We start from the raw sequence: 16,592 nt of genomic DNA on the forward strand, positions 1-16,592 counted from the left end.
ATTTCTTTATTGGGGGGGGGGGGGGGGGGGTCGAATATTCGGTCTTAAGAACAGTAGACTATTTGAAAATGATTTGTCCGTCATGCACACCCCTAACACACGTACAGTACAGGCACCGCTGCACACTGGTAACGCCAGATTCAATAAACCAATGAAATACCGTTTGATTAATTTATCTGGCGAGTGAGAACCATAAGTGTGTGGCAAGTGTGAGTGAGTGAATCAAAGCGCTAGGGATGGGCGTGAGTAAGTGTGTGAGTGAGTTAGGGCCGGGGCGATATGGCCTCTAAAATTATATCGTAATATTTTTTTGGCTATATCACGATAAGGTGCGGGTTTTCCCAAACCAGAAACCGTGGGTGGACAGTACTATCAGAGCAGCTCTGAACTCTCGCACTGCTTACAACCTGGGCAGAGAGTCAGGAAACATGGAGGAGTACAAGCAGGGCTGTACGCTAAGCTTTTTCACTAGGGGCACACTTGCCCCTAAATGAGAAATTTAGGGGCAAAGAATATTTTTTAGGGGCAAATTTTTTAATAACTATTTTACTATTATAGTAGGGCTGGGCGATATGGCCTCTAAATGATATTGCGATATTTTTTGGCTATATCACGATACACGCTATATCGCGATATTTTGACATTTCCTCTAAAGCACTTAAAAATGCTTGATTTAACCCTTTGATGCACACAGTCACACAAATATGATTATTATAATAGTCCCTGCAACATATGTTTGCATTAAACCATGAAGATGCTTTAAAAATAATTAAATTAAAAGTCCATGAGACGTAATAAAATAAAAAAAGACATAATAAAATCGTGTGTGTGCACACAATATCTCGTTATTGCGGCTGCAACGCTCTTTACGTTCTAAAAACAGATGTCCCTAAAGTTTTACTTGAGCACCACTCGAGTAATGCATGCGAGTACTCCATCTGGGAAAACGTGTGTGTGTGTGTGTGTGTGTGTGTGTGTGTGTGTGTGTGTGTGTGTGTGTGTGTGTGTGTGTGTGTGTGTGTGTGTGTGTGTGTGTGTGTGTGTGTGTGTGTGTGTGTGTGTGTGTGTGTGTGTGTGTGTGTGTGTGTGTGTGTGTGTGTGTGTGTGTGTGTGTGTGTGTGTGTGTGTGTGTGTGTGTGTGTGTGTGTGTGTGTGTGTGTGTGTGTGTGTGTGTGTGTGTGTGTGTGTGTGTGTGTGTGTGTGTGTGTGTGTGTGTGTGTGTGTGTGTGTGTGTGTGTGTGTGTGTGTGTGTGTGTGAACTAGGGGCGACAGTGGCTCGGCTGGTTTCCCGGTTCCATTCCCGGGCAGCGTGTCGAAGTGTCCTTGAGCAAGACACTTAACCCCTAACTGCTCCCGATGAGCAGGTTGACCGCGGTCGGTGTGTGAGTGAACGGGTGACATGTGAGGAATATAAATGAAGAAGAAGAAGCCTTGGGGCGGCTGAGTGGCGCAGTGGGCAAGGCGCTCGCCACTAACGCAGCAGACGCTGGGTTCGAGCCCAGCCCTCGGCGTTGCTACCGGCTTGGCCGGCCGTCATACTAACACAATTGGCAGTGTTAGAGGGTGGGAAAGCCGGTGGGTGGGGATTTGACGTTGTGGACAGCGACTCCTACAGGTCGGTTGGGTGACGCCGGTACGGCGTGAAGGATCTCGAGGTTTTTCAGTGTATATAATGTAAACAAAAGGTATATTGGTGGATGACGGCACTGCTTCTAGCCATCTGAGAGCAACACAGAAGCAGAGAGAGAGTGTCAGCAGGCAGTGTTTGTTTGGGGTAAGTTAATATCAACATTGCCGTTGCTATAGTGATCTGGGTCAAATAGCTGTGGTCAAAGACAGCGCGTCACATAGGAACGAGGAGGGGGGCGGGCCTGTCATTGCTATGCCGAGATGATAATGATGATGATGAATATTATAAATGTGAGTTTCCTTCCGGGTGTAAGTTAGAACAGGACACAGCGTGATACGAGCAGACGTGGAGAGAGAGACTAGAGGGGGGGGGGGGGCTCCTATGCCTAGCTTCGGCTAACAAAGAAGGGTTTTGGCTAACGACGAGGCCTCAACCACCATGGGACTAACAGAAGCAGCTAGCAGAAGGGACGATAGAATAATGAATTTAGTGTTCCATCAAAGACTCTTCAAGGACAATACGAAATGGGTAACATCTGAGGCTTTTGTTTATGGAATAAACAACGTGTTCCGAGAAAGGTATTACACTGTCAAGTGTCGAATTCTTATGAAGGTGGTGAATTATTATGATTACGGATTGCATTAAAGATTGTACAGCCAGTATGAGAAGACGTCAAAGAAATAAACACAACGCAGAACTACACAAGCCAACAGATGAAGAGGTGATACTGGCTGATTGATCTAAATCTAACAGGCGGAAACAGGAAGTATCGGGGGCAGCGTGAGCCTCCCACACGTTACTCCTCGCCACTGAGAGTTCGAGCTGCTGCGGTGAAAAGATGCGAAATGGGGAGAAAAAGTGGATAAAAAAAAAAAAAAAAGGGAAGAAGAAGAAGTCTTTATTTGTCATGCAGTTGAACACGCATGCGAGATGGGCGACACAGGAACACAGTCAACACACACACATGCATTGGGTTGCCGATGAAATGTCTCTGTGCGCTTGACCCATCCCGTTGTCCTTCCCCCTCCCCCCCCCCCAAGGGCAGCCGGGAGCAGACAGGGGCCGCGCCCCGGGGACCAATCCAAGTGCTCCTGTTCATCTTCGTCAGGGACGCCACAGCGTTAGCGATCTGTTGTGCATGTGTTTCCATTGGGTTTGTCTTATCGGGGGGGAAACCCTTGCGAGCACAGAGGGGAAGAACATGCAAACTCCACACAGAACGGCCCGGGAGATACCCCACCTGGGTACCTGGCATCATGGAAACCTGGTCCCCAAGCGGGAATCGAACCCTGGACCTTCTAGCTGTGAGGCGACCGTGTTAACCACTACACCACCGTGCCGCTAGAGGGAGACAGTGTTAACGACTACACCACCGTGCCACTAGAGGGAGACAGTGTTAACGACTACACCATTGTGCCGCACCATTTATTTAAACGTTCTCTTGTGTCTCTGTCCCTCCCAGGAGCAGTAAAGAGCTGCTCTTGCAGCCCGTCATCATCAGTCGTAACGACAAGGAGAAGGTTCTCATCGAAGGCTCCGTCAACTCTGTCCGAGTCAGCATCGCCGTGAAGCAGGTCAGTAGGGCGCTGTCCCCGAAGCCCGTTTTTGGGATTCCAACTTCGCCAGAGTTTTCTCTGGTTCAGTACTGTCGACTCTCGACTTTAGGCTATATAACGTAGAACATATGCCCATATTACTGCAGTTATTAAAAGTAGTAGTTAGGGCTGCCGCGGTATTGATTTTTTCCTTACCGCACAATTTTATTTATGTAATGTTACAATAATTTTTTCCTAAATAAACGTTTCGAATGCATTTATTTCTGTGGTAGTCTATTCTTTATAGCCTCTAGTCTAACGTTAAATGTCTATCTTTATTCCAGTGTTGTCATTAAAGAGAATGACTTTGCAGCAGGAATATTGGTTGAAAACAGCTGGCTGTTCAGCCTGTTCTTGAAACTGCTGGTCGCGAGTCCGACTCGCGGTAGCTAACGTTAACCAAGCGCTCGGTTCAATAACCAACTAGGAATGAACTGACTGTCCTATCCATCTGCATAACAGCTAATAACGTCATGGAATCGTTTGTTCAACCCAGTGGCCAGCGAATTAACACCAGCTAAAGCAACTGCGCTCAGCACACACACACACACACACACACACACACACACACACACACACACACACACACACACACACACACACACACAATATGGCATATCTACTGCTCCAGAACAGAACCAGAACTGACCTGTCCTCGCTAACCGTGACCACTCCGTCTTCTTTCGGGATCAAAACGGCAGCATCCGAATGCCCTTCGATTGGGTTTCGCTACAAGATTCATGTTTTTAGCAGATTCAACGCGAAAACTTTCCGTAGCAGCAAAACAAGTTCTGGGGTTCAATCAGAATGTTAACTGCGCAACTGCGAGTGGAAACTTTCGAACACATGGCGTGAAGAAAATAGGCTATACACAACTATAATTATTATTATAAAAAATAAAATAAAATAAAAGAACAGCCGGTGATGCGGTAACCAGCTTGACTCTGCGGTGGGCGTGACGTGACGGCGATATCACGGTAACCAGCTTGACTCTGCGGTGGGCGTGACGTGACGGCGATATCACGGTAACCAGCTTGACTCTGCGGTGGGCGTGACGTGACGGCGATATCACGGTAACCAGCTTGACTCTGCGGTGGGCGTGACGTGACGGCGATATCACGGTAACCGCGGCAGCCCTAGTAGTAGTACCAACTTACTGGAGGCTTCAATAACGTTTGGATGGTGATCCATTTCGTGAATCCATTTGTTGAAACAACATCTGTGTTGGCCGACGGCTCCTGCCTTCTTAACGTTAGCCAGCTAAACGTGCATAGCTTAATTAACGTGCATAACATAAAACATACCGGTGTAACGTTAAGCAGCTTGTGTTCCGCTGGGAAAGTGCAGCATCACTGCCTACACACTTGGTTTAATCCAAACGTCCATTCGGAAACGTTGTATTATGATGAAATAAGACTGTGAGTGTGAGTGAGTCTCTCTCTCTCTCTCTTTTTTGCATGATTGATTAATTTCCTGATAATGTATGACGGTGACCCCTCATCTAGGACTGTGTTGTTGTGTCTGTGTTCGTGCGTGACTTTCAAATTATTGTAAACGCAACATAGTACTGTGATATTCTGATATATATTTTTTGTGTAAAATAAATAAATAAATAAAAAAATAAATTGTGGGGGGAAAGCGGAGGTTCGAACCCATTAGTTAAGATTCGAGTGCCAACGTAATGAATGAAGGTCCGAACCTTGGATATGTACAGATATAGATATAGTAACTACTACAGATATGTAACGAGGGTTATATGCAGGTGTGTACAGACGGATGTGGATAAATAGCCTCTTTGATGCTTGATTGTCTTGTTTTCTAACTCGTCACACGTGTTAGTTAGAGGTGTAGATCCGTGTAGATCCGGGTAGATCCGGGTAGATCCGTGTAGATCCGTGTAGATCCATGTAGATCCGGGTAGATCCGGGTAGATCCGTGTAGATCCGTGTAGATCCGGGACGCTTCTGAACTGACGGCACGTCTTCCACCTGCAGGCGGACGAGATTGAGAAGATCCTGTGCCACAAGTTCATGCGTTTCATGATGATGAGAGCGGAGAACTTCTTCATCCTGAGGAGGAAGCCAGTGGAGGTGAGAGCGCTCGTTTACATTCAGTCGTTTAGCTGAAACGCTTTCATCCAAAGTGACCTACAGGTTCTGTACGACAAGTCAGCAGGAAGGTTCTGTACAACAAGTCAGCAGGAAGGTTCTGTACAACAAGTCAGCAGGAAGGTTCTGTACAACAAGTCAGCAGGAAGGTTCTGTACAACAAGTCAGCAGGAAGGTTCTGTACGACAAGTCAGCAGGAAGGTTCTGTACAACAAGTCAGCAGGAAGGTTCTGTACGACAAGTCAGCAGGAAGGTTCTGTACGACAAGTCAGCAGGAAGGTTCTGTACGACAAGTCAGCAGGAAGGTTCTGTACAACAAGTCAGCAGGAAGGTTCTGTACAACAAGTCAGCAGGAAGGTTCTGTACAACAAGTCAGCAGGAAGGTTCTGTACAACAAGTCAGCAGGAAGGTTCTGTACGACAAGTCAGCAGGAAGGTTCTGTACGACAAGTCAGCAGGAAGGTTCTGTACGACAAGTCAGCAGGAAGGTTCTGTACAACAAGTCAGCAGGAAGGTTCTGTACAACAAGTCAGCAGGAAGGTTCTGTACGACAAGTCAGCAGGAAGGTTCTGTACAACAAGTCAGCAGGAAGGTTCTGTACGACAAGTCAGCAGTGCTGCAGTGTTGAGTGCGTAGTAGTAGAGACATGGTATATTAGGAAGAGTGCATGATAGTATAGGACAGTAAGAGGGTTAGTTGTAGCTGTAATGACACGTATCCAGACCTGGGTCAAATAAGTCTCCTCAGCGTAAATTGTATGGATCATCTTTAGAAAAACATTTAATAGCGTGCAAATAAATCACCAATGTTTCTAAAAATATTTAATATGTAGTGCAAATAAATCACCAACGTGTTAACACATCTGTGTTTTCTTCAGTGACACATGACATTAGAAACGCATTCAAATGCATTATTATTATTATTATTATTATTATTATTATTATTATTATTATTATTATTATTATTATTATTATTATTAAAAACAGACTATTTAAACCCTTCACACAATTGGATGCCTGTTGCTTATCGGCTAAAACAGGGCAACAGGCTTCCGATTGTGTGAAGGGTTTAAATAGTCTGTTTTTAATAATAATAATAATAATAATAATAATAATAATAATAATAATAATAATAATAATAATAATAATAATAATAATAATAATAATAATAATAATAATAATAATAATAATAATAATAATAATATTATTATATATCGGTATCGGTTGATATCGGTATTGGAAATTAAGAGTTGGACAATATCGGTATATCGGTATCGGTAAAAAAATCCAGCATCCCTAATAATAATGCATTTTATTTAAAGGCACCTTTCTGAGCACCCAAGGTCGCCGTACAGGGTTAAAAACAAATACAATTACACACAGAAAAAATAGTAGTACAGAGTTACATAGTTACATTAGGGGAGCAGTTGTAATAAACTTAAATGAAAGTGAGTATGCCAGAATGAACAGATGTGTTTTGAGACGGGAAACAAAGGTGGGGAGAGGTTGTCTATTTCACGGGTGTCTTGTGGGGGAATTCCAGAGGTGGGGGGGGGGGGGCGCAGCGGGAGAGGGCTCTGGATCCCACGGTAGTCAGACAGGAAGGGGGAGTGACACGTTGGAAGGAAGAGGAGGATCTGATTAATGTCACGTGTATCACTCTGAAGAAAACACAGGTGATTTATTTGCACTAACGTCACGGTGACCAAATGCGTCCACATTTTTATAGGATTCTATCACATTTTCATAACAATAGCGAATATAACTTACCCTGCGCCGTTTTCATTGAGGTTTCTTACAAATTAACGATGTTTTATTTGTCCTTTATATGCGGATAACATTCAAATCTTAAATTGTACCATTATGTTCCCGTTTAGACAACAAACATAATGCTAATGATGCACTTTTGTTAAGATAATTGGGTGACCATTCTCGATCACTGTACTCTGGTCCCATTAATAGTTTACCGCTGTTCAGATCGCGTCAAAGAATAGACTCGTCCCAGTGACCTGTGACCTGTGCTAAAGGTCTTGGGAATTGTATTAATGTTGTAGTTTTCAACATTTTCACCTTTTTAATTTTAAACCAATGCTGCCATCTACTGACAACAGAAAGTGTTGTGTATCGTCAACTTGAGAGGCTACCCTCGCACTTCCGTTAACACCGTCGCCCAAAACACATTATAGAGATTCCCACTTTTTACTGGGAATGGGGCGTGACCGAATTTGGTCCCATACAATAAGGTCGCTTTCACATATAGTTTTGGTGGACTCGGTGCGGTTCTGGGGGTGAAGTTGCAACATTGTTGCATTCTTCATTTGGTTCGCCTGCTTTCACACAGATATCTATCTGTGAGGCGGACCGAGACCTTCTGAACAATGTCACGCGGTCGAAAAGGGCGCTTGTCTATTGGACAGTGGAAATGTGTGTGTGGCTGCGATCCCGTGTGTGCGCGCGCGCGCGTGTGTGTGTGTGTCTGTGTGTGTACTGCGGAGCCCTCCAGATCAGCGGAGCCGAGTTTTGACATGGCATTGATCCATTGTTCTATTGAAGCACATTACCACCATCCTCTCGCTAAACAACTTGTAGACCACAGTGTTTTTATGAGTGCCCACAAGTAGCTGTTTTAATAATATAATAAGCCGCGCGCCTCGGTAATAATAATAAGCCGCGTTTTTTCTTCCTTCTTCCCAAGATGCACAGACATATATAGATAGATAGATAGAGAGATTAGATGCAGTGTGCTTGTTTTGCAGTGAGTGCTGCGAGCAGTGGTAATAATAATCACTTCCTATATTTGGTTCGCGTTTGGTTCGATGAAGCCGAACCGAGACCTACGTTTTCAGGCGGACTAGAGTTCGCCTGCTTGGTCCGCGGACCGAGTTCGACGCGCATTCACACAGACCCGAAAAACCGGACTATCGAATTCTGGTCCGAAAGTCCGGACCAAACAGCCCCTGTGTGAAAGCGACCTAAGAGTGACTGAGATTGGTCTACGTTCCGTTATATTAAATGTTTCTCTAAAGACGATCAGCGTCTCCGGCGCCTTCCTGTCCGACGATGGCGTCTGTGATCACCTGGTTTGGTTCTGATCCGTCTCCAGGGATACGACATCAGCTTCCTCATCACCAACTTCCACACGGAGCAGATGTTCAGACACAAGCTGGTGGACTTCGTCCTTCACTTCATGGAGGAGATCGACAAGGAGATCAGTGAGATGAAGCTGTCGGTCAACGCCAGAGCCCGCGTCGTCGCCGAGGAGTTCCTCAAGAACGTCAGGCTTTTGTGTTCCTTGGAAAAATGTGTTTGTAGTGGCTTTGCACTGATTTTAGAATTAAAAGGCGCTGTGAGTGGTATTTTGTTAAAATAACAGCTCTACATTCTGACAGTCATCACTGATATAAGTGTCTGGTCAGTAACATGGGTCTCCCAGTCCCTCCACTCTGCAGTAAACAGCCATCACTGATATAGTGTCTGGTCAGTAACATGGGTCTCTCAGTCCCTCCACTCTGCAGTAAACAGCCATCACTGATATAGAGTGTCTGGTCAGTAACATGGGTCTCCCAGTCCCTCCACTCTGCAGTAAACAGCCATCACTGATACAGAGTGTCTGGTCAGTAACATGGGTCTCCCAGTCCCTCCACTCTGCAGTAAACAGTCATCACTGATACAGAGTGTCTGGTCAGTAACATGGGTCTCTCAGTCCCTCCACTCTGCAGTAAACAGTCATCACTGATATAGAGTGTCTGGTCAGTAACATGGGTCTCCCAGTCCCTCCTGCTCTGCAGTAAACAGCCATCACTGATATAGAGTGTCTGGTCAGTAACATGGTTCTCCCAGTCCCTCCACTCTGCAGTAAACAGCCATCACTGATATAGAGTGTCTGGTCAGTAACATGGGTCTCCCAGTCCCTCCTGCTCTGCAGTAAACAGCCATCACTGATATAGAGTGTCTGGTCAGTAACATGGTTCTCCCAGTCCCTCCACTCTGCAGTAAACAGCCATCACTGATATAGAGTGTCTGGTCAGTAACATGGGTCTCTCAGTCCCTCCACTCTGCAGTAAACAGCCATCACTGATATAGAGTTTCTGGTCAGTAACATGGGTCTCCCAGTCCCTCCACTCTGCAGTAAACACATACATATCCTGCCAAGCCATATTTTATATAAGTGATGGCTGTTTACTGCAGAGTAGAGGGACTGAGAGACCCATGTTACTGACCAGCCACTCTGTATCAGTGATGACTGTTTACTGCAGAGTGGGGGGACTGGGAGACCCATGTTACTGACCAGACACTCTGTATCAGTGATGACTGTTTACTGCAGAGTGGAGGGACTGGGAGACCCATGTTACTGACCAGACACTCTGTATCAGTGATGACTGTTTACTGCAGAGTGGAGGGACTGGGAGACCCATGTTACTGACCAGACACTATATCAGTGATGGCTGTCAGAATGTAGAGCTATTTACCACAAAAAGCACCTTTTTAAAGTTACATGTTCTACAGTATGTCCTTAATTAAGATAAGAAATTCAGGCATCATAGCAGCATGTTGGAGGGGAGGTACAGGTATGGGCAGGGTAATAGTAGAAAGACATAAATATAGGTAATACAATTAGATCTGAATATAAACATAATGAGAAAAATAAATCAAATCAAATTTATTTGTAAGGCCCGACAACACACGTTAATGTCCCCATGGGCCGGACACGTCTTCTTTAAACAAGTCAAGAAGAAACATAACAATAAGTCAAGAACAAAACAAGAACACCATAATGTCCAACAAATTTTAAATAAGTGCAAAATAAATGAATGAATGCAAGCACTCCCAGACATACCCCACGCGAAGGTAAGGAAAAACTCACTAAAACCTAACAATAGGAAAAAATGCACCACAGGCAGTGTGGAGGAGAGAAACCTTAGAAGGGCCATTCAAGGGGGGATCTCCCTTCTTAGATGTCGGTGATAGTAGTGTTGCAGACTAACAGTTGGTAAGCATGCACTCAAGTCAGATATTATGTAAACAAAGGTGCAGATGAGGGTCTGTTTGCCCTCAGTTATATTATACGTTACAATAAATAGTTATATTATACGTTACAATAAATAGTTATATTATACGTTACAATAAATAGTTATATTATACGCTACAATAAATAGTTATATTATACGTTACAATAAATAGTTATATTATATGTTACAATAAATAGTTATATTATACGTTACAATAAATAGTTATATTATACGTTACAATAAATATAGTTATATTATACGTTACAATAAATATAGTTATATTATACGTTACAATAAATAGTTATATTATACGTTACAATAAATAGTTATATTATACGTTACAATAAATAGTTATATTATACGTTACAATAAATAGTTATATTATACGTTACAATAAATAGTTATATTATACGTTACAATAAATATAGTTATATTATACGTTACAATAAATATAGTTATATTATACGTTACAATAAATATAGTTATATTATACGTTACAATAAATATAGTTATATTATACGTTACAATAAATAGTTATATTATACGTTACAATAAATATAGTTATATTATACGTTACAATAAATAGTTATATTATACGTTACAATAAATAAATATAGTTATATTATACGTTACAATAAATATAGTTATATTATACATTACAATAAATAAAGGTAATAGAAACTTTGAAGTAAAACTGCAGTCTTTATACATATTTCTGCTAGCTCTTGTAAAACCTTTTTGTTTATCTTTTTCTTCTCTTTCTTTCAGTTCTAAGAAAACACCCCAGACGTTCCTTCTGCTGATCACATGCGTGGAGACGGGGACAGGACATGATCAGACCCACAGGGGGCGCTGACAGACAGACAGACGGGGACAGGACATGATCAGACCCACAGGGGGCGCTGACAGACAGACAGACGGGGACAGGACATGATCAGACCCACAGGGGGCGCTGACAGACAGGCAGACGGGGACAGGACATGATCAGACCCACAGGGGGCGCTGACAGACAGACAGACGGGGACAGGACCTGATCAGACCCACAGGGGGCGCTGACAGACAGACAGACGGGGACAGGACATGATCAGACCCACAGGGGGCGCTGACAGACAGACAGACGGGGACAGGACATGATCAGACCCACAGGGGGCGCTGACAGACAGACAGACGGGGACAGGACCTGATCAGACCCACAGGGGGCGCTGACAGACAGACAGACGGGGACAGGACATGATCAGACCCACAGGGGGCGCTGACAGACAGACAAACGGGGACAGGACATGATCAGACCCACAGGGGGCGCTGACAGACAGACAGACGGGGACAGGACATGATCAGACCCACAGGGGGCGCTGACAGACAGACAGACGGGGACAGGACCTGATCAGACCCACAGGGGGCGCTGACAGACAGACAGACGGGGACAGGACCTGATCAGACCCACAGGGGGCGCTGACAGACAGACAGACGGGGACAGGACATGATCAGACCCACAGGGGGCGCTGACAGACAGACAGACGGGGACAGGACATGATCAGACCCACAGGGGGCGCTGACAGACAGACGGGGACAGGACATGATCAGACCCACAGGGGGCGCTGACAGACAGACAGACGGGGACAGGACATGATCAGACCCACAGGGGGCGCTGACAGACAGACGGGGACAGGACATGATCAGACCCACAGGGGGCGCTGACAGACAGACAGATGGGGACAGAGCTGCCCTTCAACACCCAGATGTCCCTGTGCTCATATTGATTTAGTTTTTGTACATAATGATTCCAGCCTCATTTAATATCTGCCTTTCAGGACAAAACAAATTAAATCAGGGCGGGTCCTTCTAAAGAAACCCCTAATCAATATTAAAAAATTATTTCTTTTTTCTGATCATTTAAATGGTTTGTTTTTATATATATATATATATAAATACTATATGCACATAAATATCATTTTTGCTAAGTTTTTGTTACAACCTAAAACCATGAGGACAATGAATTGGTGCACGTTTCTCGTCGTAGTACAGAGTAGACCCTATTGTAGATGGAGATCATGATGATGGTAAACTGGCAGTGGTGATAAATAAATACTTTTATCTTGTTTGTATTTTGGTGTTTTATTCTGGAGTGATAAGGTATGCAGTTAGTATTATAGTTACTAGGTATGCAGTTAGTATTATAGTTACTAGGTATGCAGTTAGTATTATAGTTACTAGGTATGCAGTTAGTATTATAGTTACTAGGTATGCTGTTAGTATTATAGTTACTAGGTATGCAGTTAGTATTATAGTTACTAGGTATGCAGTTAGTATTATAGTTACTAGGTATGCAGTTAGTATTATAGTTACTAGGTATGCAGTTAGTATTATAGTTACTAGGTATGCAGTTAGTATTATAGTTACTAGGTATGCAGTTAGTATTATAGTTACTAGGTATGCAGTTAGTATTATAGTTACTAGGTATGCAGTTAGTATTATAGTTACTAGGTATGCAGTTAGTATTATAGTTACTAGGTATGCAGTTAGTATTATAGTTACTAGGTATGCAGTTAGTATTATTGTTACTAGGTATGCAGTTAGTATTATAGTTACTAGGTATGCAGTTAGTATTATAGTTACTAGGTATGCAGTTAGTATTATAGTTACTAGGTATGCAGTTAGTATTATAGTTACTAGGTATGCAGTTAGTATTATAGTTACTAGGTATGCAGTTAGTATTATAGTTACTAGGTATGCAGTTAGTATTATAGTTACTAGGTATGCAGTTAGTATTATTGTTACTAGGTATGCAGTTAGTATTATAGTTACTAGGTATGCAGTTAGTATTATAGTTACTAGGTATGCAGTTAGTATTATAGTTACTAGGTATGCAGTTAGTATTATAGTTACTACACACAGTAAATTTCGCAGAGTACATCTGGGAGTCCCGCAACTTTTACTCATTCACATGTAGCCCCGAAAATGCTTAGAAAAGGAAAGCGTGGAATAAACTCGCCGAAACGGAAAAGTGTCCCACGGGCGCGCCGTGATTCCGATCCGCGTGAAAATATTCACGGCCATAGAGGAGACCGTGGGACACCTTTTTGCAACCGAATATGTGTCTCGATATGTGTCTCGTTTGCTCCCACGCGGCGAAAAAAAAAAAGCTACATTTTCTCACTTTATTATTGATTTAGGGGAGTGGGCGGGGCCTCATGGTCTGACCTGCGGGGGGGCCCCGACATATTGCGCAACGCCACTGCGTCCAACCAGAGTGCAAATGTAACAGTAAAGTGCAACAGTAACATACAATGTACACTCAGGGCCCAGTAGTTGAAAACGTTGAATCCCTACTGATCCGATCCGATTTTTAAATCCCATTTTTTGTGATCCAGGATCAGACAACTCGGACAGATTTTGTCCCGGTATTTCAAAGCAATCCAGGATAGGATCACCCTGATCCAGATTCAGACTTTTCAATATGACTAGATCCTGAATATCAGTGCTTTAATCCTAACGATCTCCATCTAGTCGTGGATATGAAGAAAACAAGGAAGACAAGAGACCACATTGCAGAGACATCTATAATGTCTGATTATATTGTTAAATACATAAAGGACATAAAATCATCAATCACAAAAAAATACTCATTCATTCAAAGGCAGCTGATCATCCAGGCGTGCTTTGAGCTGAATTCTAAGTGAGGTTTCAGTTTGCTGAAGGTGATGACAGATTATTTTTGTTGAAGATATTTTTTCTTTAATCTAAATTACATTTGTGATTGACAATCTTTGTTTTGGTCAACATTTGGTTGAAAACAAAATGGGCCACCACAAATGTGACTAATTTCTTTTTAAATAAAATTTATTTGCCATGAAGGCTAAAAATTGTGTATTATTTCAGTCAACAAACTTTGCCATCTTATTTATATTGAAACATGTTTTTAAATAAATTGTATAGTACTTTTTTTTTAACCCACTGGAAATCCACCCCTCTGGTGGGATCAAGATAATCCATTTTTTTTAGGATAAAACTGATCCCAATCCTGTGTTGTCGGTTTGATGATTTGATCCAGATTAAAGCTTCAATTTTATTTCCTGATCTGATCGGATATCAAAGTGATCCTAAACCAGTTTTTTTTAGGTTTTAATCCCTATCTGATTGGATCAGATTGGGATTTTGAAAAAATTTTACAAGTTGATTATTAATTTCAATATAGAAGCCCTACAAGTACAGTTAGTTACTCCCCCCCCCCCTACCAACCCCACCTCCAATGTACAGCCCCACCCCACCTACCCAACCTCCCCCAATGCACAGTTTCTATGTCAAATGTATATACTCTTCTTCTGGATTTTTTTTAGTATCACAAACAGTACTGTATTTGAAAATCTGGTATGTCATAAATGTATAGATGTAGCAGTACTGTCTATCTGTATGTCATGTGTGTCATATGATGAATTGAAAATGGGGGACCCTGATGGAAACAAGACGAAAGTCTTTCTCAGGTCTGCATCCTCTTAACAATTGTATGTATTGAGCTATACTGTATTGTACCCATTCTGCAATCTGTTAATAAACTTTTCATTCATTCATTCATACTGCACACTACATCACCCCTGAGTGGAACATGGAAAGCCAACATTTCCCCCACTGTACCGAAAACCCGTACCGAACCTTGACTTCAAAGCCGAGGTACGTACCGAACCGTGGTTTTTGTGTACCGTTACACCCCTAGTGTACAGAGGTGTATTATATAAATAGAGACAGTATGATCTACTACTCATGCCTGGATGAGACGTGTCCCGTTGGGATCCGATTGGACGCGTGTGAAGCCAGTGGGATGAACCGTTATCAATGTAATGGATCACTGATCACTGTTATAAATGTAATGGATCACTGTTATAAATGTAATGGATCACTGATCACTTCACCAGAAGACAAAGAGAAAGATCACAAGATTTATTTCACCGTCTTCGTTTTGATAATGTTTACATGAAGTCAGAGATGTCATGTTATTTAAATACCGTAAAAAATACACAAAAACATAAATAAAACAAGTCAGCTCAGTAACATTATTTAACAGTTCTAACAAGCAGGTTAACATTCACAGCATTAAAGTTATTACTGAGTTGTGTTTGTTACACGTTGATATTACTGAGTTGTGTTTGTTACACGTTGATATTACTGCCACTAATCTGCACCTGCTACCCGTCCAGACAGGGTTTTATTGTGTGCACATGAAATTATCCTTCGAAAATGTAACACCGAGCAGCTAAGGACAGATGTGATGAAATACAGATGTGATGCGGGACAGATGTGACCGATCACTCTCGGCACAGAGAAACGTTCAGTTGAGGTTATTTCTCCAAAATAAGTGGAATGAATATGATAATTGTGCGGGAAAAGAAAATGCTAATATTGCCTCGTTTATTATGCAACAAAAACATTATTTGTCCTCCATTTAAACATGTTAGTCTGAAAGATATAAACAGAACATTAAAGATACTGTACACAGAATGGAGGTTTACGGTTATTGGTTTAAAATAATGTACAACATATTCAATTATCATGGTTATGGTTACAAATATTAGACAGAAAGGTCATGACCTCAGGAAAGGTCATCGCCAAGCGATGATTTAAAACCACGACTCTGCAATGACATTTACAACATAATTCACCATGTCCGTTCTCTCTCACACTCACACATATACACACATACACATTTACACACACATATACATATTCACAGTGGGGGGGGGGCGATGACCCTGTGACCCCGGGTGTCGCCTTCGATCGGACAAAACACAAAATAATAAAAAAGGTGAAAGAAATACTGCATTAAAAAAAGTCGGGATGGAACCCGTTTCTGATCCCGTTGAAAAGAAACAAAAAGAGACAAGAAGAGGAAACCGAGAAGCCGTCGACAGAGGAGCGGTGACTCAACAACACAGAGCTTTGACTCAGACAACCTTAAGGCTTAAGTTGTTCTGACAGAGGAGCTCCTTATACTGTTTACTGGTGACTCCGCCCATCGGAACATACCATTCTAGTAGCTAAATCAATACACCTGATTATAACAAACTACAGTGATAGGCCGTTTAACTACTAGGCCATCAATTAACCTGATTACCTATAATAATCTACAAACTAGTGACAGACCAAATCACCCACGTCATTAGTTTAACCATTTATTATAATGCAGAATAAATGTCAAAGGTAATAGTTATTCTTGGTGGTGTGGTTCTACTCTTAGGGGTGCTCCCTGCTGCAAGAGAG

At 42.5% G+C, this 16,592-nt stretch overlaps 1 protein-coding gene across 1 annotated transcript in view; it reads left to right on the forward strand.

The window, feature by feature from the left end:
* Positions 1–12,445, forward strand: part of LOC311230577 (actin-related protein 2/3 complex subunit 4-like) — a 19,302-nt gene extending 6,857 nt beyond the window's left edge. Inside the window, exons 3-6 of the mRNA XM_084316894.1 lie at positions 3,093–3,204; positions 5,220–5,315; positions 8,435–8,605; positions 11,109–12,445. Of these exons, the coding sequence (XP_084173020.1) occupies positions 3,093–3,204; positions 5,220–5,315; positions 8,435–8,605; positions 11,109–11,114 (385 nt within the window). The 3' untranslated portion in view covers positions 11,115–12,445. The remainder of the gene's footprint in view (positions 1–3,092; positions 3,205–5,219; positions 5,316–8,434; positions 8,606–11,108) is intronic.
* Positions 12,446–16,592: the final 4,147 nt, after the last annotated feature.

Source organism: Notolepis coatsorum, assembly GCF_963971535.1.
Source record: "Notolepis coatsorum genome assembly, chromosome: 6".
NCBI lineage: Eukaryota > Metazoa > Chordata > Actinopteri > Aulopiformes > Paralepididae > Notolepis > Notolepis coatsorum.